The sequence below is a fragment of the Amblyomma americanum genome, chromosome 1, assembly GCF_052857255.1.
Source record: "Amblyomma americanum isolate KBUSLIRL-KWMA chromosome 1, ASM5285725v1, whole genome shotgun sequence".
In the NCBI taxonomy this organism is placed as follows: Eukaryota; Metazoa; Arthropoda; class Arachnida; order Ixodida; family Ixodidae; genus Amblyomma; species Amblyomma americanum.
Window position 1 is genome coordinate 448204528 of NC_135497.1, and position 24645 is coordinate 448229172.

At 44.4% G+C, this 24645-nt stretch overlaps 1 protein-coding gene across 4 annotated transcripts in view; it reads right to left on the reverse strand.

Moving 5' to 3' along the window:
* Swt1 (Swt1 RNA endoribonuclease) overlaps positions 1-24645 on the reverse strand; it is a 117426-nt gene that overhangs the window by 47141 nt on the left and 45640 nt on the right. For all 4 annotated transcript variants that reach the window (XM_077650599.1, XM_077650597.1, XM_077650598.1 and 1 more), the window contains 2 exons: positions 22497-22591; positions 9893-10022 (listed from right to left, as the gene is read on the reverse strand). In XM_077650599.1, the coding sequence (XP_077506725.1) occupies positions 9893-10022; positions 22497-22591 (225 nt within the window). The remainder of the gene's footprint in view (positions 1-9892; positions 10023-22496; positions 22592-24645) is intronic.

The window sequence follows — 24645 nt, forward strand, 5'->3', positions numbered from 1 at the left end:
AAACGGCCATAGTAAAGAGCGTTTGGCCGTCGAAGATCGCGAGGCCAACGTTCGGAGGGAAATGGATATCGAAAACAATAGAACTGCGCTTTGTGATTTTCACCACCAAGCTCGGAAGCTGTGAGGAGAAACCAACTTTTCGAAAGCCTTGGGGCCGTGAGGCAAAGCGCGCGGTACTCGCGAAAAAAAAAAAATTAAAGCCGGCTATGAACGTAGGAAGAAGGCGGTGCGGTTCACTGAGAAGGAAAAGCTAGTAAAAGTACAGTGATGAGTTCAGAAGGGAAGAAAAGGGCGAATGTTCGCAGCATGGCTGTCGTGCGCATTTCTTTACTGCCTCTTAAATGACGATGAGGCTATGGAAGATGACGCCGTGCTCACGCAAAGCCTTGGCTTTTACATAGAACCAAACTGGTGTTATATTAATAGCCACGTTGTATTCGTGCAAATGCAGTACTTCCACAAAACGTCGACGAAATCGAAAATGTGATAACATAAAACGTGACAACTGAAAATAAATAATTATTGCATAAAGGGTCGATAAGAGCAGGATGGAAGGTATTCCTGACTGTTTTATAAGCCAACACTTTGTATTTGGTAGTAGCCAGAGAGAATATCCTCACAGCCATGCCATCACCAACAACTGATATAGTAAAGACCCTGATATAGGGAACCTGCGCTGCCTGGGGGCGCGCCTAATTCTGATGCCCAGCGCCATCTGGTTTTAAAATGAGTAATCACATAGTAGGACTGAGGAGACTAGCAGTGCGTGCCTGGCATGATTGCCGTCTTGTCAGCTTTCTGATGCATTCATAGACTGTCTCAGCTTTACTGTTCTGAAGAGCTAAAGTTTTTCGAGATTAGTTTAGCAACATGTCTTTATCGCCGCAATTGCCTCGCAATGTCGACACCGGCCGTACTTTCGCAGCACTGCGGGAAACATGCCACCGCCAATGCTGCCGCCACGAGTTTTAATTTTTTTTTTTGCTGCGATTTGCCTGAGAATGGCACAAGCATTTGCCCAGCAGATTATTCGTGCCCCGGTAAGGAAACGCTCTCAAGCAAGCAAGCTTAGTGCCAATGCACAGCGTCAACATTCAAGTGGATTTCTGAGCACTAGATGCGCTGTATATGTATATGCACAAATAACTTGTTCAATATTTGTTTTCTTGTGCTTTCGAGAAACTATGCTAGTATTTTAACCAGGCCAAAATCTGTCCACCTGCAATGATCGAAAAACAGGCCACAGAACGTGTTGGACAAAAAAAACTTTCTAGTGCAGCCAATAACGGCGCACCTACCTTAACAAAGCGAAGTGTCATCGCGAAGCACAGCCTGCTGCAGCACATTTTAATACAGAAAAACTGTTCCAGTTCAATGTAAAATGAATACACCTATGTAATAACTGGAAATTAGCATGTGTCCTAAAACAAATACTGCGTGAAAGCTTTCGTGCTGCGTATGCAAGCAAGTACTAACACTGAAGTAACTAAAAAACAAAAGCACTATGAATGCAGTTGAACCAACGTGGATTTTAGCTCCTGCATACAGCGAGCAACGCCTACCCAGGCAATTGTTTTTAGAGTGCACAGCTTGCTTATGCCTCTCAACTGTAGGAGCCTCGTGGTGGTATAATGCGGCAAAAATTGTCAACCGAGTGCTGGCTGGTGCATCGCTTGGCATTCCTGACAAAATACTTGCTCCTTCGAGGGTCGGCTGTTGGCTTGCACAGTTCATCGTCTCATCTGCACACCTTACATGCACCACGAGCGGCGAAGCCACATTGCATTAAGCATATTAACGCTTGCACAACAAAGCACAAATGAATTAGCTGCATGCAAATTTGCTATACTTGTCCAACCGCCCGAATCTATCTCGAGAGCACTTGTAATCACGCGGCCTCAACGAAAACAAGTAGAAAACACTCTTATCGTAGACCTCGTCATTGTGGCACTTGCTAACGCAATATTATACTGATGGGCGTTTTTTCGGTTGCCTTTCCACACTTCTAGCCATGGTAGCTGGACCCGTCTTACCACACAGTTTAACAATGGCCGTCAGGCGGTGCCAGTGGTAGGTGGGGAAACTCCAGCGCAGGTTCCCTATAGTAAAGATTTTTGCTGGTCTGAGTGACTTTACTACAGAGGTGTCCTACTAAACAAATTTTTCTTGTCTCTAGTCGAGCGAATATGCTGAAAAGAATGACCCCATGGTTCTTAAGATCCTAAATAAATAAGTGATTAGAAGAAACTGAAAAAATATGAAAACTCTTGGTAGAAATCTATAGTGCCCTTAGGCAACACAAACATTTCCACAACAAGTTAGCAATTCTAATATGACAACCTCATTACAAATTCTTTATTTGTAAGAACCACTGGGCAATACAAACATTTCCACTATAAACTAGCAATTCAAAAATTTTAAAAACCTCAAACTCCTAGCATTTAAGAAACACTGGGCAGCACAAACATTTCTACAAGAAGACAGGTACATTCTTGACTGCGTGGTAGCCTTTGCATAAAATGAAGGACCGTGAACTTCATTGCAGTAAAATACGCCAGCGTTCTTCCAGCTGTCACAGCCCCCGAGCTCAAATTATACCCTGCCATAAAAATGGCATTCTATTCCCTGTGTTGCCATATCATCATTACAACCTTTGCTCTCTGACTCTTGTTTCTGTCTTTTTGTTTGTATCGAGTTTGGTAGTTAGTTTACATTTGTGAAAGATAAAGAGTTTATAATTTTAAATTTTGTATTGCTGGCTTATTGTGGAAATATATTTGCACTGCCCAGTGTTTCTTAGGTGCAAAGAGTTTAAAATCTTTTATTAATTTTTGATCTGTTTGTTTATAGTGAAAATGTTTGTAATTGCACAGTGGTTCTTTAAAACGAAAAGTTTGTAATGAGTTTGTAATCTGAATTCTTACCTTGATCTGGAAATGTTCGTGTTCCTCAGGTTTTTCTCCACTTTGACTAAAAGCGTTATGGACGTCTACCAAGAGTTTATGTACTTTTGTGCTTCCACGATGTCCACAACCAAGAATGTGAATCTGCAGAGTTTGGTTAAGTTTTTGGGGTTTAATGTCCCAAAGTAACTCAGGCTATGAGGGGCGCGCCATAGCGGAGGGCTCCAGATAATTTCGACAACATGGGGTTCAGAGTTCTTTAGCGTGCACTAACATCGAACAGCACAAGGGCCTCTAGCATTTCGCCTCCACTTAAATGCGACCACAGTGGCCGAGTCTGAACCCGTGTATTTCGGGTCAGCAGTCGAGCACAGTAATCACTGAGCCACCGTGCCAGCTCTTTGCAGAGTTTATCTCCAAATAAAATCGTATGCGATGTCATTGTGATTTATTCTGCAGGCAAGCCCTTTGTGCCCATGGAGAAGTGATATGCGATTTAACCATGCTTGTCCCATTGTTGACCTATAGAAGGTCACCTATAGAATTAATTTTTTATGGCACATCATCAACAAAGGCAATAGTGAATCAAGAGTGAAGTGACTGAGGCTAAAGATGATAGATTAGGAACATATAGTCAAAAGCCACTTCGGTAAAAACTGGTAGGTAAATAAGGCTCAAGACATGTACATTTTTTCAAGAATTTTAAGACGTGTGTATGAAACAAATGAGGCTCATCGCCAAGTAGAAGAGCCATGTGGAATGGTATATGCTTGTTAAAACATATGATGAATTAAATGCGACACTGCTCATGAAACTTTGGACAACTAATAAAATATGCATAAACAATGGGTGGTTCACCATAAGATCGAACAAAAGGTGGCTAGTCGACCTCTTAAATTTATTTGAAACTTTTATATATTGTTGCCTGATGAGTGGACAGAAGCCATCCGCAATTGGTTTTGTCAAAAATAATTTTTTTTGACGCACGCAAAATATTAATGACAGAGACGTGCAGTTCCGTGCGTAAGTGATCTGCTCTTTTGGCCAACTTTGGCTAAGAATTACATACAATATATTTAAGTTAGAGCTGTACTTTGTTGCCATGAGATGCACGTGAGCAGCACATGCAGTAAAAGCAAAACGCAAGCACGTCTCGCTCAAGTGTGATGGAAATGAACATCCAAAAACCGATAGGGAGTGCTGTGCCTGGGCTCCCCTCCACCCAAAGTGGATTAGAACGCGTCCGGCGTAACCGCTGCGGCGACGGCAACAGCAAGTCTCCTCTGGAATCAGCCAGCACAGGTTTGCCAGTGCAGCCTCTGTCCACTTGATGAAGACTGCTTCCAAGTCTGCCGTAATGGACCACCCGGAGAGGACCCAAGTGTGTATGGCTCCAATCATCATGCTGAGCCATGTCACAGTGTGGCCACCGCCAACCAAAAAGAACGTCGCGCTGACCTTTGAGCACAAAGGCCTCGTTTCTGGTGGTTGTTCGTTGTTCGGCGTGCCAAGCACCACGGCGGCGGGCAAGCGTGCATTATCCCCATCGGCCACAACCATGTCTGGGGACAAAGGACCAGTTTCTGCTGGTTTCCTCTACCCCACGTGCCTGCCTAAGGATGCGAAAACAAGCTCTCAGAGCGTTGCCTCGTAAAATGAGCATCTGAGGGTGCGCGGGTGTATGCTTAGTAGCCCTGCTCTCATAGTCGCTGCGTAGCCCAAATCGTCTCTATATTGACACCCTCGGTGCCACTGACACCTTTTCGCCACTGCTGATCTTTACTAAGAAGCTAAGATCTAATCCTTACTGCATTTTTTAGACGTAGCAGGCAAGAAGTCAAATATACATCTTTGTCAATCTTTGCTCAAGGGTCTCATTGGAGTGGTCCTAATAGATAGAGAAACAAAAATATGCAACATATTTTTACTGATTGTGAACTCTGATATAAATAAGAATATGGACAATGTTTAAAAATACAAAAAATGTTTTTTTTTCAACTGTCGTCAAAAGTTTTCATTGTTCTGTATTTTCGCGAAATTAGCACGATCATATCTCTTTATTGAAGACATATATAAATATCAACTGAAGCAGTTTGATAGGTCTGTTTGCATAGAAGATAATGCATACTTACTACCACTCTCCTACAAGCCGTTTTTGATATAACGACCTGCAAACTAGATATAAAAATGTTTTTTGGGCAGATTTTGACAAATTTTATAAAAACATCTACAGCTTGCAGACGCACAAAAATAACAGAGCAAAAATAAAAAATCCATAAATTTACTCAAACAATTTTCAGGTACCTAACTTTATTACATTTCATGTAATTCATAACCAAAGTTGGCCAAAACAACACAGCACTTAAGTGCGGAGCTCCACTTTTTCGTCGTTAATAATTGCACGTACTTCAAAAAAAATTGGTGGGGGGGAACAAACCAATTATGGCTCGTTTCTTTCCAGTGATTATGCAACAATATATAAAAATTTCAAATAAATTTATGAGGTTGACCAGCCACCCTTTGTTCGATATTACGTGGAACCACCCTGTTAAGCTGTTTGAGTGCTCTCCACAGACTGGTAGCTAGGCCCTCCTTTCAAGAGGTGGCAGTGGGTTAAGTGTGTGTGGCCAATTCACAGACTGCACACGGCCACCTCACTGAACCGTTTCCTGTGTCAGGCACTCTGCCATTCAATGAAGATTGGTTTCACACTGCAGAGGTTATTATGTTGCTATAGTCACATCCTTTTGCCACAAACATTTATTTGTTTTCGCAAGGATGACATGAAGTCTTTGTATGGGATGTTGTTGATGTTGACTAGCTGCTGTATTCACACAGGCACTATCAGCTTGGTTGGTTTTCTCTTACAGACTATTCCAGTCTGGCTCGGAACCCAACAAAACACAATGACTAGGTTGCTTTACAGGGCATAAATACACTTTCTATGCAACAAGGTAACAAGCAGGTGCTTCCAAGAAGTGATGGGGTTCAGAGCCAACACAGTACTGAGAGAGTCGGTAAACACAACTGATTTTGGGCTAAATGGTTTTGGGCTAATGTTAGGCTAAATGGTTTACAATTCTCAGCAACCCAAAAAGTTCGGCTGAGAAAACAGATGCAAAGGGGTTTATTCGTCTGATCGCTTGCAAGGTCTCTCCTATGGCAGCGCTGCCAACATTATCAGGGCTTTTTGATCCATCTATGAAGAAACTGTTGTAACCTTATATAATGCCGTGAAGTCCATGAATTCCTGTTGGACAAGAGTCGCAGCAACAGCCTTATATTTTGTCAAGGTCAGGTTGCATGGTATGTCTGCCTCATTCCCCCAAAGCAAGCCTTCGCTGAGCTTCCAGAACAGGGGATAACTAGCAAAAAAAACTACTGTTGTGAGGCACTCCTCAGGCTAAAAGCAAAAGGCAGAGTTAAAGACTGCTTATTTTGAAAGGTACATTCATAGTTGATGTTTTGGGTCAAGACCATGATTTGGTGTTCTGGGAGGGTTGGAAGTCCTAGCATTGTGCACCAAAAAAAAAACCTACGCTTATCAAATGGCCATTCATTTGATTCCACATAGAGAATTGGAACAGGAGATGTTTGTAAAGCTCCCATTGTCTGTCGGATCACTTGATGGTGAACTGGGGCTTAAACTCTTAGTGTTGCCATCCTTCTCCTTTGTTGGTGGGAGGCAAATCTATGCACCCACAGCAGTTTAAAGGAGTAGAAACACCAAATTTTTGGATGCATATTTTTTCTTCGGAGTGATGCGCTGGAGAACCGTAAACATGAGTCACGATGTGGAATTCACCTATGGCAGCTGAATAGTTTATAAATTATTTTTTTTCTCCGTTGTTTCGGCTTCAAAAGCCGAACGGCGGCTGTGCTGTACAAGACATGTTCCGGACACGTGAAGTGAGCACAAACTGTGATATAATCGCTGTGTGTCCATTTTTTGTTATTGCAACTATTCAGCAGACTTGCATAGGGGTTGATGTGAATTACACTGCAATTTTTCCATGCCTCATGTGACCTGAATGTTCCTGTTATGTCACAGCCGTTGTTTGGCTGTTGAAACCGAAACTGAAACAGCACAAGAGAAAAAAATTTAATTATTAATTACTTATCGCTTGTTGGCACAATCCATGTGGCTGTCTATGTTTTCTAATGTGCTGCGAATCACTTTAAAGAGAGAAGACACAACTAAAATTTAGTATCTGCTCCTTTGAGGCTGCACAGTTCTTCAAACATTTAGGAAACTGTAGTTTAGTTGATTTGTGCAAATGAGTGCCATACTGCTTCTTCTTGTGCACTTTCAGTATAGAAACTAGCAATTAACTGGATCTGGCCTGTGATATTCATTAAACCTTGCTTCTAGCCTGTAATTTGCTCACATTTTCTTGCTTATGGTGCCGAGGCAAGCGTGCAGAAACATACATAGATTACCACGTGGTATTCTCCTACGACTGCTAAAAAACTTCTAATGGCACCAGAATACCGTGTGTGCCGTCGTCTGTTTGCCGATGATGTCATCAGCATGGTATCCTGCTGCTCGCTCAGAGCTTTGCTCAAATTTTGTATTAAGGAGTACCATAATCGTTGGTCAATTTCTTATATGTCTGGGCTCAGACCCAAAGCTCTTTCCAATTTTCAAAAGGTACACCAGTAAAAAAACCACAATGAACATTCCTGTCCTCTTCTCCCAGTTAAAGGAGTATAGACAACTAACTTTTGGGTACGTGTTTTCTTCTTTGTAATGATGTGTAAGGCATTAATATACATGGATTACCACGTGGTATTCTCCTACGACAGCTAAAAAACTTATAATCGAATTTCTTTCTCGTGCTGTTTCGGTTTCAACAGCTGAAGGATGACTGACGTCAAAGTGTGGTTACAGGTGGCGTGAGGCATGAAAAAACTGCAATATAATCGCTGCTTCTACATTTGTTGTGATTCCGGCTCTTGAGGAAGGCTGGCTTCAGCACTGTAGTGGATTAAAACAGTGAAGCAGCGATTATATCGCAGTTTTTTTACGCCTCGCGTGGCATACAAACAAACTTTGATGTCGCAGCCATCGTTCAGCTTTTGAAGCCAAAACAGTATGACAGAAAAATTCAATAAATTATTTCACAGTTGCAGGCAAATAGCGCATAGTGGTTCATGCATTGTAGTATCTTCCGCATCACTGTAGAGAAGAAAACATACCACCAAAATTAGGTGTCTATACTCCTTTAAGGTCTTGTTTTTTTATCAGCCAATATAGTGGTCCTTAATTCACAAACTGATCATAAGTTCTGAAGAATCACAATCTTGGCCAATAGCTTTGTGGCCTACACACTTGCAGTTTTGCGCCGGGCAACTCAACACAAAACCACAGTGCTTCCTGCAGCTTTCCACCACTGTTTACACTACTGTGTCCTGCAGTGGTATGTGGTGTGGTTGTGCCGTGAATCAGAGCACTGCACGTGCTCTGGGCCTCGGCCAGGCCCAGGCTTAAGTTAATTCGGACCACCTAATTAATTTACACCATCTGGGGTTTTCAACGCATGTTAAAGAACACCAGATGGTCTAAATTAGTCCGGAGCTCTCCACTACGGTGTCCCTCATATCCCATGCGTCACTTCGAGACTTTAAGCCCTACAACTTACAACTGGCTAGTTAAGTGAGGTTTCCCTGCCGTCGTTTGTTCGTATTGTGCTGTCATGGGGTTCCGTAAATGATCTATGCAGGATGCTATGCAATGGTAGCTGTGGGAACTCCTCTAGGTAAACGGTTTCAACAAGAGGATTTGTCTTCATGCAGGCCAATATAAAGACAAGGTCTCTTGTTCATACTGTGCTTGTTCATACTGCCCGCTTGTTCATACTGTGCTGTCAATCATTCCATCTTTCCTGCTGTCTGTGTTTTAGCGGTCCCTGATTTTGTTTTCGTTCTGAATAAGAAATCACAGGCAACTTTAACGGCGCAGCTTGGCAGTGTAAAATTAACAGGAGTAAACGCTACACATTACAGCAATAAAACAGCAAAAAACTACATTTATAAGGCATGAAAAAATGTGACCATTTGCCAGTAATGCATTATTAGCAGCTAGTTACTGCCAGTGAGATCATGTCCCCCACTCATAGTTTCTGCATCTCAGGCTATTTCTGCACGCTTGCCTCGGCACCATAAGCAAGAAAATGTGAGCAAATTACAGGCTAGAAGCAAGGTTTAATGAATAGCACAGGTCAGATCCAGTTAACTGCTAGTTTCTATACTGAAAGCACACTAACAAGAAGCAGTATGGCACTCAATTAAGCAACCCATACCCTGCAAGTATCCAGCGTACTCATTGTGCACCCTCTGTCACAGCAGATGTCTGATGAATGAGTGACGTCCGCTCAAGCTTCTGAAAATTCGTGGCCGTATTGCATGTTCCAAAACATTGAACAGCTGTGCACTTAGAATCAGTTGCACACCTGCCTAATCAATAAGCTAAGCAACCACATTTGCTCAAAAAGGCCATTGTGTACTGAGGTTACTCTGCAGAAGGCCAAAAAGTCAGCATGATTACCAAGGCTACATTGCCCAAAATGTCAGCGAGTGACCTTTAACAGTTCTCGCACTGCACCACTAACTGAAAGCCTTTCTTTCAACTACAGCCCCTCTGACATGCGCTACTGGCCACTTGGGGCCGCTAAGGTGCCGGTGTGTCTGCTATGACAGAAGCATGACCATTTGAAGTGATGCGAAACGGCAATGGTTTATGGGGGCCTAACATCCCAAAGCAACTCAGGCGATGAGGGACGCCGTAGTGAAGGGCTCCGGAAATTGCGACCATCCTGGGTTCTATAATGTGCACTGACATCACAAAGTACACTGACCTCTAGCATTTCTCCTTCACCGAAATGCTACCTCCGCGGCCGGGATCGAACCCGCGTCTTTCGGGTCAGCAGCTGAGTGCCTTAACCACTGAGCCACAGCAGCGGCCACAAGGAATGCCGATTGTGACTTGCCTGGACTGTTTGGTGGTGACTGCAGTGCGCAGCTCCCAGAGCCTAGCTACGCCCTCAGCCAGCTGAATGTAGTGCAGCTGCAGCTCGGAGCACACCGTGATGGACAGGTTCAGGAGGCGGGAAAGCTTTCCTGAATTCAGAAAGAGGGCTCACTCTGCAGCAGCAGTCAACACAACCATGTTCTTCAGTGCAAAGAGCTTGAGAACCAACGAGAGTAAGCCCTTTTCTGCAGGACGTCTTGCATGTTGCCATGCATGACAAATGCAGTCATGCACAATGAACTGCAGTCATGCACGCCGAACTGCAGTCATGCCCGAGCGCTTCTGGCACTCTGTTGCTGAGGATCACATGCTCAATTCTGAGCCGAATTTGAATCAAGGTGAAATAAAAAGCAAACCCTGGTGTGCATTAAAGGATCCTAGGTAGCCACATTTGCTCCAGAGCTTTGACGCATGACGGTGAATTTTTGAGTGCTAACAGTCAGGACTATAAAGGTTTCATAAAAATTCAGTATCATCTGTGTCTCACTGTTCAAACCTACTAGGACTCATTTAGTCTCAAATTTTGAATTTGTTTATTTCTGACCTTGTAGTAAAAAAAAAAATATATACAGCCAGAGGAACCGCAGAAAATAGCTGGCAGACAAAGGCAAAGAAAGCAGAAGCACCCTTTCACTCGGCAGCAGCTTGACAGCACACCTTTGTACAAAAACCATAATGAGCAGAAACTAACAACAGCACCAAACTTTATAACTGCACAGCATAACAACACAAATACAGAACACTGTAAAATTACACACAGTGATCACGCGAAGAAACTTTACATTGATTGTATGATGAAGCAAACAGATTGAAATTAAAAGGGGTGTGCAAACATTAGAAATTTCAAATAGCTTTCAGTTTGATTTGCACCACACTGTTCAAAGTATTTGAACCTTCTTAATGTTTGGAAACCACAAAACTGTTTATCAGCTAGCAAGCAGGCATCATGTCATTTCCAAACAGTAATCACTAGTTACAGCATCTCACACTCAACGGATCAGTTAATTTGCTTTTTTCCTCATAGGACCAACTTGCAACACAGAGCACTACACTTGAGGCAATGCTAAGCTTTGCATAAAATTACCGCATCAGCGGCCTAGAGAGCCGCTCTTGTGCAGCCATGGTATACCTGCTGCGTGATCCCGCCAATAATAAAAGCAGGAACGTTTGCAAGAGGTTACACTGGACATAACACTGCTGGTATGCTATACAACATTACTGGCCCTTTTGCTGCGGACATGCTGACCAGCATAGCTGAAGTCACCAGAGAGCTTCACTTTGTAATCATCAACATTGGCTTAACGGAGTCGAGACATCAAAATTTTTGGAGCGTGTTTTTGGTCTGCAATGATGCATATGACACGGAATATCACGTGGAATTTTTCAGTGCTCAATAAATAATTTGTAATTTAATTTTTTTTTCCTCGGTAGTTTGTTTTGGTTTCAGTTGCTAGATGATTATTGCGATGTCACAAGTCAGTATGAGATAACCTGAGGCACACAAAAACTGCAATATAACTGCTGCTCTGACCTTTTAATTCATTCAAACCCTTACGCCAAACTGCTTCAGAAGTCGGAATGAGTGCAAACTGAAGGAAAAGCTATTACAGTGAAGTTTTTGCATGCCTCACGTGGTCTGGTGCTCACCTGTGACGTCGCAACTGTCGTTCAACTGCTGAAACCGAAACAAAATGCGCAGAAGAATAAATTCAATTCAAAATTTGGTACTGAGCGCAGGCGAATTTCACATGGCAATTCATGATTATCAATGTCTTACGCATCATTCGAAAGCAAAACTACACCTCTAGAGGGGAGTGCCTCTACCCCTTTAAGGCAGGGGTTCTCAAACTGGGTTACACAGAACCGTTGTGTTCCTCAGAGCAGTTCTTACTTTTTAGGTTCCCTGAGCCTATTTTTATGCATGCCTCAACCCCCACCTCTCCTTTAGATGCCCATTTTATTTTGAGACCATACTTCATCTCACAAGTTGTTTGCGGCACTATGAAAGGTAGAGCACTTTTGTCCGATCAGGGCCAAGAAAGACAACAAATAGTCCCCCAAATATCTGAGCAGTGTAGTGACCATTTTTCAATCAATTATTGCAGTAATTGAAAAGGTAGTTCAGGATGGTGTTTTGAAAGTACAGCGTGTGCTTCGTTAACTGGTTAAATTAGCACTGAAAGTCCACACAAACAGCACTGCCATTTATAAACATGGCATCCGTAGAGTTGGCCGAGTCTCCTGCGTGCAGCAGCTGGACACTGGTGCTCTTTCCTTTTCAGTGGTGGGGCTACCAGTCGCGGGGTGAGGGACACGGAGGAACACATTTTGCAGCGCACGCCATTTTGATTGACTGAGAGCGCCTCAATCTTTGCAGCGTTGAAAATGACTTGCGAGATATAGTATATAATCATACTGCAATTACTTATCACAGTTAACTGTTTCACTGTACAGAATGTCACCATTATTGAATTTGGGCATTTTTCGAGGTACTATGTACCTGCATGCTACTTTTTGCATGAACTTAAAGGGACCCTGAAAAGTGGTTCAGAAAGTGGCTATCAAATATGTGCTTTACGTAGATACATTAAATGCCACTGAGTGTGCATGACGCATAAAAGCGCTAAGAAGTGAGCCAATAATTTACATACAATTTTTTTTTAAATCCCACATCCGCGCCACACGGCATCCTGCGGTGCTGGGCTTTCGAGTGAAACCTTGTGCAACGTGTCATGCAGTGCTCATGACAGCAGTAAAGGGCTGCTATTGGCTACCCTAAAACCGCAGTCAAGACGGGTATCATGGCCAGTCGGAGACCACAGCGCATCTCCCTTTCCACACTCTCCTGTATTGTTTAGCCATGGCAGGAGAGTAAGTGGCAACAAAAGTAAACAACCGAGCCAGGTTGGCTGGCTGACGCTTTCGTGGGCAGTGTGTGGTGAGGGGAATAACATGGAGGCAGTTTTTAATTGCTGATATTTCTGGCGCTACACAAGCTAAATAAAAAAAATTTAATGCAAAAATGATTGCCAATGAAATATCTATAAGTGTTTCGACTTTTTTTTTTTTACCCTTGGTGGACACTGTTTCAGTGCCGCTTTAAGCAGGAAGGGACCGAAGTCAAGACACACAAGGTTCGCAGCACTGACTAGTTACCTCCTAACTCTCATGCCGGTATACTACCAGTTCAAACATGCCTAAGTGTGGTGACCCAATGTGCCTTGTGCTTTCCATGACCTTTGTGCCTTCCGTGGGGGGGGGGGGATGTTTCCTACCCCACACTACATCCACACCTGTTGTCCGGGCCCCAATGCCCTCTATGTGCAGGGTTATGCTGACAGCATTAACTGCGCTGAGCGCCATGTCAGGGATGTGTGGCCAGAATTATATGCATAACACCTAATGACATCGAAATTATTTGCTGTTCCTCGACTATAGATGCTACCCCTGAACTCGTCCCGTATCCACCTTACTTCCCCTTTACCCTCATCCTACATCCAGCAAATATTGGGTGAAAAATAAAATGCTTTTATTTCCCGACTTCAGCAAAACACAATGCACACACTGCTGGCACTTACAGCTTTCAGGCAGGGCACCTTTAAAGGGCTGTCAGGGCAAACAAGTTGGACATCATCTAAACATCTAAACGCTATTCATGCCATTCACATGTCATGGGCCAACACTCTACACACTCGACAGCCACAGAACTAAAAACTGCACTTTCTACAAAAGCCAGGGAAAAAAAATGTTGTAGAATGCTACTTCTGTACATCACAAGGGCAGCTTTGGCCGAAGAGTGCCAACACACAAGGTATTTTCATCGAAGCAAGGTGAGGTCAAAGACCCATTTCCCAAGCATTTTGCCCCAGATAAGCCGACCACCAGGTCAGGGGAAAGCTTGTACCACTGAATCATTGGTAGGTACCCGGCGGCAATAGCGATCGAACCCCGCACCTCCTGCATGCAAGGCGGATGTTCAAACCATTGGGCCACTGCTGCGGTGCACACCTGATGCGACAGATCCTTCTCCAAAGCTACTACAAAGAATGGTCAGTGAAAGAAGACCACAAAATGACTACACAGACTGAAGAGCAAGGGCCAACCACTCAAAATTCAACTACCATCTGCATCAGGCAAATAAAAGAGAAGAGAAAAAGGCGTATAAGAGCAACTTCTGAAGCACTCGCAAAGCAGTGTTGGGAATGCTAAAAAGAGTTTTGGCGTAGCAGACCAATGCTTAGAATCAAGGTAGGAACACTAATAAATTATCTTGGAAGTAAAAATGCCCCTGAACTAGGACAGAAGCCAAGATACACCACAACAAACAATGTGAAAAACAGGAAAACTCAAAAACACAGATAAACCAACAGGAAAAGAGAAACTCAAAAACACAGATAAACCAACAGGAAAAGAGAAACATGAAACGAAGAGAATTTTGGATGCATGTGTTGGTATGGCACTGAAATTTCAGCATTATACATTCCAATGAAGCAACGTTCATTACAATATTAGACACTAGCTCTCTACCCCTGCAACCTCGTTCTTGGGAGATGACAGAAAATATAGTTGAACAACACTATGTGTGTGTTTCCAATGCCTGAATATCCCAAACCTGGTCATGACAGCACAAAGCATTACAAGCACATGGTATTTAGGCGGGACGTTAGGTAACGTATACGGGAAATTGCATAGCTGTCATGCACAAGGAGACACGGGCCGCAGCAAAGACCTGAGGCATCAAAAACATGAGCCAGCTGAACACCATGATAAAGTGTGGAATTTGGAAATACCGTCGAGTCCACTTATAACAATACTCAAGTGCCATGAAAATTCCATTGTTATAATCAATAATTGTTATAAACGGGTTGCACGAAAAAAAGCATAACAACTGCAAAGAGGGATCACGGACAGCAAGTGACATGCGAGCTCCGTCGAGGCATCATTTTGGTGGCCCCGAAAGGGGCGTTGTAAAAAATACGAGAAGGTTGCCGCGGCTGCCTCTCAGCTTGAGAAATCCCGAAGAGAATGCTGGGGTGAAATCGCCACAAGCATCTCGCAACGTACTTCTCACTGGTTTGCACAAGAAAACCCCATGTTTGTCAGCCTAGCTTGCCTCACGCGAAGCATGCCGACATCCTTCTCCATGGCCTCTCTTTGAAGTGCTGTATCCAGCCGCCACTTGGCTGGAAGTCCACACTGTTAATCAGCAGGGCAAACTGCTTCGCCTCTGTGGCCAGAATCGGCCCAGTGATAGGCAAGCTCTGGGCATGGGAACCAAGAAACCACTCGTAGAGGGCCTCCTCCACCTCCTTATAGGCACCTTGTCGAACGCGTTTGCGCCCAATGTCAAGCGAGCACTTTTCTTTGTCGAACTTCTCAGCAAAGAGGATGATCGTTGACACCGTCGGTTGCGATAGTGCGTACTTCTTAACCAAGTCACACACTTTCTTACCGTCTTTGTAGTCCTTCACGATACTGCACTTAGTCTCCAAATCGATAGCCGTGCACTTTCTCTTCACCGGCAACGTTGTCCGATAATCAGCGGGCGGATCAGCCAACTTCCGTTTCGGCGGCGATTCAAGCGAGACGGAGAAGCCACGTGGCCAGGAACGACTTCGATGCAATCAATTAACACAAACAACCAAATCCATTGGCAGAACTGCGCATAATGGGGGGCGAGCGAGCAGATCAGCACTGTCGGTGTGTTGGCAAGGCCCATTCGTGTTTCGGAGGGTGGCGCAGCGTAGAGCTATGGGCGCAGCACATTTGTGTTCGGAGGAGTGGAAGGGCAGCGGGTGTGAGGAGCACGAGGCTGGCGATGCGGAGAAGGCCAGAAAACAGGTTCTATTGGATGAGCGCATGGCAGGGAGGGTGCAGCGGCTGGAATTTCATTTCTTTTTTTTTCTTCTTTTCAAGGATTTCGCATTCCACTACCTTTTGGCACTAGCACTCAGGAGCCAGACTCCATTGTTGTAACCTATAATGCGGCATGGGGGCATTGTAGTAAGCGGGCTATTTTACCATTGAAAACATACAAAAGTGGACGGTGCAGCAGCTTTTCATTGTTTTAACCGATATATTGTTAAAAACGGTATCGTTATAAGTGGGTTCGACAGTAACTGAAAAAAAAAATGGGGCCGATGGTCAAGAACAACTGCACAGCAGCAGCGAGGATACAGTTTCGGCACAGCACGATTTGCTATCGCAATCTGCTCCCATGGAGAGTCAGCCACGCATGTGCCTCCCGACCACCTTACACTGGAAATTAGGTGCATGCGCAATCGGCAGCAGGTGCAAGCGTACGTGTACGACTGCGCAGGTGCAGTTTGCCCCACGTAGGCAGATCCCAGCAATGCATCGTGCAGTGCTTTAACTCTGACAGAACACAGCACGGGAAGAACAGCACCGGAAAGGGAGGTTGAATGATGCAAGCACAAAGTTCGGGGAAAAGGTGAAATGCCTGGAACCGTAGGATGCAGAACAAATCAGAACGTGAGATGAAACGGGCAATGCTGGCAGGCAAGTGATATAGAATCTGGCATGCTCCAAGTGCCAACCAGTAGTGGCACGTACGGCAGTGAGAATAGCCACATGAACACCGCAGCTACCACATGATACTCCCCTTTGGAATGCACTCAAATGGGTCCTTTGACAGTGCCATCAAAGCAAACATGCAAAAAAATGCCCACCATGCATAAAAAGCGGGTGAAAAAGTGCACAAAAGCAAAATGTGATTGCACTCCTTAAGTCAAACCCTTTTGCCATCCACCGAGTCATGCCTGGCATCAGCTGGAGTTATTGGAATAGCATTTTGGTGCAGTACTCGCATAGTTTTACAACAAAACTCTCCTTAGTAGAAGCAAGCCATAGGTTTAATGAAATGGCACAGTTTAGCACAATTGGTGCAGCATTCCTGCCAGTGCGTAACAAAGAGAAGGGTGCTGTTTAGTGCCGAGAAACTTTCTGCAAGTCTCACCAGCGTAGGTTCTTGAAAAGCCACTGCCCCTCTCTCTTTGACACTTCCCACTCTTCCTCCTATCCACCTCATCACCTGCAGCTGACCAGTGCTGCAAGTCGCAGAAAATACATCCCCGACATCATTCCACCGCAGTGATCAGACCACGATGCTATGTCAGCAGCAAACGTCACCTTTGCTCAGCAATCAACCGTAAACGTTCCATGCCTTTGTGCTCGCGCTCTTTAGAACAAACAGCTGATAGGCAAAGGCACTGGGCTGCCAGAAACTGGGTGTTGTGTTAGTGAAAGCTGTTCGAATAACCATGATAAAAATAGCAAGTTGGGTTTCCAGCAGTCATTGCCATCAGGAGCACAACCTTTAAAGGCCCAATTAGTATGTAATAACCAACACAATGTGATGGACTGCAGCATAGTGATCACGATTGATTAAAAAAAAGCACATCATGTCATTTTTCCAATAGCAAAGGGAGCAGATTTCATTCCTAGTTTTCATATTATCTTAGCCAACACCATCTGAAAGAGTCTCCACCTGACAATACTAGCAGTGAGTATTAAGAACAATAGCCTGTTTACTCCCCAATTCCAAACAAGTGACCCATTAGAAAGAAGTGGCCCTGTGAATCCGTCTGAGCCAGCATGAATACGAGACCAGGAGGTTCTCCCCATGAGTCTGAGTACACATGAGTGCGAGCTTCAGTCAGTCCACGATTTCACAACTCCAAGCCAGCCTGAATTGGCTCTGACTCAACATGGGCCCGTGTCGAAATGATCCTTACAGATTCAACAGGTGAGTTTCCATGCGAGGCCCCAGGCTGAAAATACGCATGCACTCCACTAAGGGCCGCACTTCCTTTTTGTGCGATTTTGGCAGGGTGCTACTATTAAACGAAAGCTAAACTAAATTCCGGAGGAACTACTTTATTGTTAGGGATTGGACTTTTCGGTTTAAACTGCAAAAAAAAACTATAAAAGTACACTGAATTCAACTGAATTCACTTCTTTAAATTCGGTTTAACCGAAAAAGTTCAGTATTTTTGGCTTGCAAGGCATACCTAGCTGGCTGCTGAATGCAAGCTACACTTAAAGAAGAAAATTGACTTAGTAGGGAAGCCAGGGGCATGATGTGGCGATGGTATTGCAGGATAAGCAGTGCAGATGTGCGATTTGAGCTATTGCTCCGCTAGCTTACATGCTTCTGCATACCGGGAAGCATCATCTCCTCACAGTCTTCTAGCTGAGCACTATTTCTTCACTATCATCACCTGCTTAGAGCAGTTGATCGGTTCATTAGGTTAATCAACTGCATGCACGACACTGACACAAAACTGCAAGTCAGCACCATTAAAATGCATGTTTTGGCTACCGCAATGAATGAGCGGCAGTTCCATTGCTGCCATCAACATGGACTACGTATTTCCCCGCCCTTACGCGCAATGCAGCGTGACAACCTGGTTCTTAAAAAGTAAACTTCCACTTCAGTTTTTGTCTGCTGGCTATCTCATACCCATCTACCTACCATATCTATCTACCAACCTCTCTCTGCCATGGGCTCATTTACCTTGAGTTACTCTTTTAATGAGGGTAGCAATTTCTTCTGCAAGCACAGCTCCAAGTATTACCATTTGCATGTTAATTACTGGCAAATAAATTGTTCAGGATGACAAAATACTGACAGACTTTCAATGTCTTTTGACCGCAAAGAATGTCTACTTTAAGTCACCGAAAAAGTCAGTATTTCATTTTCCGAAAATAATATTCGCCACAAAAAGCTGAAAGTAGCTTTCCAAAATAAAAACTGAAAAGTCCAACCCCTATTTATTGTGCCATACAGTCTGACGCCATATCTGGAGTCTAGTTACAGCCACCTTAACCCTTTTACTGCCGGGTTTTTTTTTTTGCATGTTAGTTTCCTGGAAACTTTAAGCTGGTAATGCACTGGGATGCGTTACTATGATGTGATGGGTTCGAAAGCATGCACCTGAGCCTTGAACACTTTCTTCTTCCAGCAGAAATCTCGTCAGTCTGATTTCCTCTTCTTACGAGAATTTTTCTATCAGGGGCTCTTCATCACTGTCATCACTCGACAAGGCACTTAGGTGGACTGCAGCCTCATTGTCACTATCGGATTCCAAATTCATAAGGAGTTCTTGAATTTATTCCCCCGTCAAAGTGCGGACGCATGTGACACTCTGCCTCGCCATGGCTGCTCTGCTGAGATAAAATGAAGTGACGTGGACGTAAAAACATGCTGTCCATCTGTTGCTTAAAATTTACCCCACAAGTTATATGAATTTATGGGGCCTGCCCATAGATGGCCCGACATGCTTGCACGTTTTTTTACCGAGCATTACCGGGAGCGGCAAGGAGTGAGTAAAAAGCCAAAACTAGTTTACTCTGGAGAAGCACAGGGTGTGCATGTATGGTCGACCAAGTTATCTCGGCAGTGGCAGTGAAAGGGTTAAGGTAGTGCAACCATCGCTGTCACTGCTGAAATTCCTTTAACCTTAGAACTTTGAATAACAATGTTCAGGGAGACTTCACGCTATGAATTCAAAATCTACAAGCTGACAAGCTGAAGTGATACTCCTCTTAGCATTCTTGTCGGGGTCATTTCGTGGTCAGCCATTCCGCCCATGCCGAGTACAGGCGTCTGGATTCTGGATGGCACAGAGTATTCTGGATGGCACAGAGTAGCACAGCGGTGTATGCTGGGAGATGGCACTAATGTAGTAATTATGGCAATAATAAGATGGTGATAGAAGCGGGCCACTGTCATCATCTGAAAGCTCCCAGGGAGTGTCCCATGCATGAAAATTTATATACAAGTTAAGCGCAGCTGCTCACTAGTTTTTTAAATTATCGCCTCCTAAGTTCAGGGAGTGGCACATACACGAGTGCGGCCCTTAGCTGAGTGTGCATAGTACTTTTTGCAAGTGAGTGAGCGAGTTTTTCTCTTTCTCTTCTGCCAAGATATGTCCCAAATGCATATCTGTGTTTTCCAGCTTGTCTCTGTTCTTACTCATTCGTCAAAAAACATAAAACTTGCCTGACCTCGTCTCTTGCCAAAAAAAAGCCTGGATGCTGTACCATGCATTCTCGAGACTATGCCATTTTATGTGTGTACGAAATCCCTGCATACTTCTATGGTGCTTCCTTCTATGGATCCAATTTCCCTAGCTTGAACCTGCCAGGCTACATTCTCATGAGAAATCCAGCTGACCAGCTGCATCTACTGGACAAATCTTGTCAGCCCCTCGGAGAGACGACCTTCTCCCAGAAATCAAGAGCGCAGAAATGTGATCAAGACATGCCTGCATCTTCACACCCAAAGCCAAACGTCCCCTGTGTGCACAATACTTCCTGAGCATAGTGGCAGGCCCACCTTTTCTGTGCTCATCTGAACACAAGTGCTTTCATTGTATGCAGTAGCAGCATGGTTCCATGTTTTGGAAGCCTCCCTCACGCATGCAAGAAGCCTCCCAAGCTTGTTTTAGACTGCAGCAATGCCCATAAGGAGAGGAGAAGGGAAGGTAAGGGTAGCAAGGAGGCCACAACAAGTTGGCAAACCAATTGCTGCAAGGCACAGAGCGAGAGGCACCCACTTAAAAGCTTGCTATGAAGATTCACAGGTGACTTGTCCACATCATTGGATTGTAAAATTTTATTTCCAGCAGTTTGAGTGGCTGTAGGCTCCTCGCCTAAACAACGGCCAGAAGGTCCTGAGTTCTGGCGGCATCTTCAGCCAGTTGGACAACCTTTGTCTGAATCTGCGGATCGAGCTAAGTAGGAGAGCCTCCCATTGGTCAAGCGACTATCTTTTTTCCCTCCAGGGGGGCAAGAGGGCATTTCCAAAGAATATGGTTGAGATCCGCCTTGTCGTGGCATAGCTTGCAGTCATTTGAATATGGTAACGGATAATAAGGACTACACATAACTGGGTTCGAGAAAGCATGAGCCTGGAGACGGCGCCAAGAGGTGGCCTGACTCTCTGTGAATGATTTAACAGCAGGGGGTACTTCGCTCTACTGAGCCTGTAATGTTGTGTGATCTCTCTGTAACACACAAGACGATCCCCTCTCTGTGAAGCCCTCGGTATGCACACTGGCTCGGAAAGCAAGACCTCGAGCCAGTTCATGAGATGCTTCATTTCCAGCCAGGGATGCGTGAGCAGGCATCCAGACTATGCTCATTTTCCTGTCGTCCGTTGTGGTCCGCAGGATTCCGTTCGTCACGGGGGAGACGTTCCCTTTGGCAAAGTTCACCACTGCAACCTTGGAATCACTGACTATCGTTGACGCTCCCGTGCCCGCTACTGCGAACGCGATGGCGGCTTCTTCCACAATTTCGGGACTGCGCGACGTGATCGAGGCGCCAGCTCGGAGATGTGCTTCGACGCTAACTACCGCTATCACCATTCTCCCCTTCCCGCAATTAGCTGCGTCCACGTAGGCCACGTCTTCTATCGGATAGTTTTTGAAACGCCTGCTGAGAGCTTCAGCTCATTTTTCTCTGCGATCCTTGTGGTGGACGGAATGCATGTTTTTGGGTAGTGGTGGGATCATGAGCTTATCACGTACGCTCTTAATCATGTCCGCTTTGTGGCCTCGCTGACTCTCTTAGTTTATTCTTAGGCTCGCTAGGATTTTCCTTCCTGTGCGCTTCCCGACAGCCTTTTGTACTGCGAGATTTATACGGCCTCTACAATTTCATCTAGTGTGTTGTGGAGACCTAGTTCTAGTAGTTTTACGATGGAGGGTTTGAATGGGTAAACACAGCACCTGCTTGACACTTCTGCGAATGATCCCTTCGAGCTTGCACTTCTCCACCGCCATAAGATAAGGGAGCTTCATAAGTGATCCTGCTTATTACGAAGGCTTGAGCTAATCTGATTAGATCAGTTTCTTTCATGCCATATCGCCTATTTGCGATTCTGTAGATAAGCCTCATAGTCTGTTGCGCGCATATGTCCAATTTATTTAATGTATCTCCATTGAAACCTTTGTTTTGAATGTACAGCCCTAAGACTTTAATCCTGTCCACCTTCGAGATATCACGTCCGAGTCTTCAGAGAGATCCGCGGCGGATCCGACCATGATTTACTATTGGGTTGATAAAAAAGCATTTCCGGTTTTTGCAGGGAGCATCTAAGTCCCCTATCATTTACATATTTTTCAACTTCCTCTATGCCCATTTGTAGAGTTTCCTCTACTTGACCGTCGGTTCCTTTGGCAATCCACATCAAAAAAAATTTCTGTAATACTAGGTTGATATTTGTGTTGCAGCTTCAAACTGCTTCTGCTGGGTACAGTGGTACAGTAGACTTTATATCCTTTATATCAGAGCCTGAACTCTCGTGTCGAAGAAGCCAATATTCTAGTCTTCACTCCCTTGGCACAGCAACAAATGCCACACAACCGGATCGAAGCCCAATTATGGCTAAGCAGAAAACCGAGCAGCAGGCTTATTACTGCCTCAGAACATTCGTGACGGATGAAAATGCGGCAAGCCACACTTTTGTGCTGCAAAGGTGTGCCTTACCACAGCTTCTTGTGAGGCACTACAGGAAAGGAAGAAATGCGCACTACCATCCGCTGTTGGGGACTTGAGCACATCCAGCAGCTGCTGCATGGTTGGCTTCAGCGATGACTTGAATGCTGTGCCCCGTAGCGCAATCCAGTGCCTGCAGCAAGAGACAAAATGAGGCCTGCATATGGGCAGAGTGCAGGGGACCATCGATTCCTCCAGAGTTATGGTGGGTGACAGCGACTGCCTTTTTTTCTCTCCCATACTGGCAAAAAAAAAAAGAACACACTCAGAGGCTGCAGAACAGCAAGTGCAGCATTTCCATTATCTCTTCATTCATGCAACTGGCACCCACAGCCCCCAGATGCCCAAGTTGGTATAGCAGCCAGAGGATATGCCCTCACAATGGTTCTGCTTTTACACTGCCCTGTGAAGATGGAAGTGGCAAATAACTCGAGAGTGTCCTTTACACTTTGCGCGTGTGTATGAAGCAAAGTCTGCACTGGGTTTTCAGTGAGACATGCACTGTGCCATCCGCCCCATCCTTTGCAGTGCTCCTCCCCTCTGGTTTGTGTTTGCTCCCAATCAAAAACTCTGCACACTGACTATTAGCAGTTCATTTAGGCCGAAAGCGGCACTTAAGGAAATTATGTTTTGCACATTGCGCCATTTGGTGAACACAAATTTTTAAATTTCACTCTGCAACAATATAGCACTAGCAAGGTCACCACCAGATGATTGCCACAATTGAAACATGTTTACACTGATGATTTACAACTAGCCACACAGATTCACATCAAACTGCCTTGATTAAAATTCACATTTTCATAGAGGATTTCTGCACAAGCTTGGTAAATGGCTTCTCAGACTCTCAGATGTGTGGGTGCTGAACATGATTGAATTCCTTTACTGAACTAACATTTATAACAAAGACGCTGATAGGAGCAAATGAGTAGATCAGTGCAGTGCAAACTGTTCTTTTAAAGGACTATAGACACCAAATTTTTGTTTTGCTCGAGTGTTTTGTTCTTTCAAACTATGTGTTAGACAATGGCATGCACAGGGCACCCTATGGTACTTGCCTAATACCCCTGTCACACGGCATTCTTCGAAGGCCTTTCCAGCAAAGGCACCTTTTTTCACCAAAGGAGCAGCGACAAAAGAGTCGATGCATAGCACCCGCTGCTTTGCTCGAGCCGGCTGAAGTGGGTGTTTTAAAATTAAAGTGGGGAATTCTGTTCATTCGTTGAGCTCAGACAATATTTTTCATTCTAATTGCTTGCTTGAAAAAACTGCAACAGCTGCTCTCATCAGCAGCAGCAGGTTTTGTGTATTGCCTTTGCCACCAGGGCCACTTGGTGTTGCTGCAACACTTTACTGTCTTTAAATCGGGGCATAAAATATAAAAACCGCACAAAAAGCAAAGCCAGACACAACTTTTGTGTCTTTAAAAGATATTTTCAAACATTGTTGGCTTCATCTTCTTTTTTTTTCATTGCTTTTACTTTTTGACGTTGGATGGCACTGCGATTGCAGGTTCTCGAAGGCCGCGCCTTTGGGCTCCAAAGGTCTCGGACGGGCGCCTTCGCCTCCAAGGCCCTTAGTGACAAAGGCGCAACATTTGTGCCGTGTAGCTGCACACTTTACGCCTTTCGATATAAGGACCCGATTCTCAAAGGCCTTTGCGGTGCCCGTGTGACAGGGGTATAAGACCACTAAATAATTTATAAACGAATTTCATCTTGATGCAGTTTCAGTTTTGGTTTCATTAACCGAACAATGGCTGTGACATGTGGTTGAACTTTAGGTCAAGGCACAAAAAAACAGCAATATAAATGCTGATACTTCATTCGTTGTAATTCTAGTTCTTGAAGAAGGCTGGCTTAAGGGCTGTAGTGAGTTAAAACTATATGTCAGCGTTTATATTGCAGTTTTTTCATGCCTCATGTGACCTAAAGTTCAACCACACGTCACAGCCATCATGCAGTTGATGCAACTAAAACTGAAACAGCATGAGAGAATAAATTCAATTATTAATCATTTAGCAGTCGTAGACGTATACCACGTGGTGATCCATATATTCTAAAGTCTAATGCATCATTTGAAAGAAGAAAACATGCAATAAAATTAGGTGTCTACAGCCCTTTAACAATGCTTGTTGTGCGGGTGGCAGCCTATGCAGCAAAGAATGCTGCCATTTTCCCTTGCACA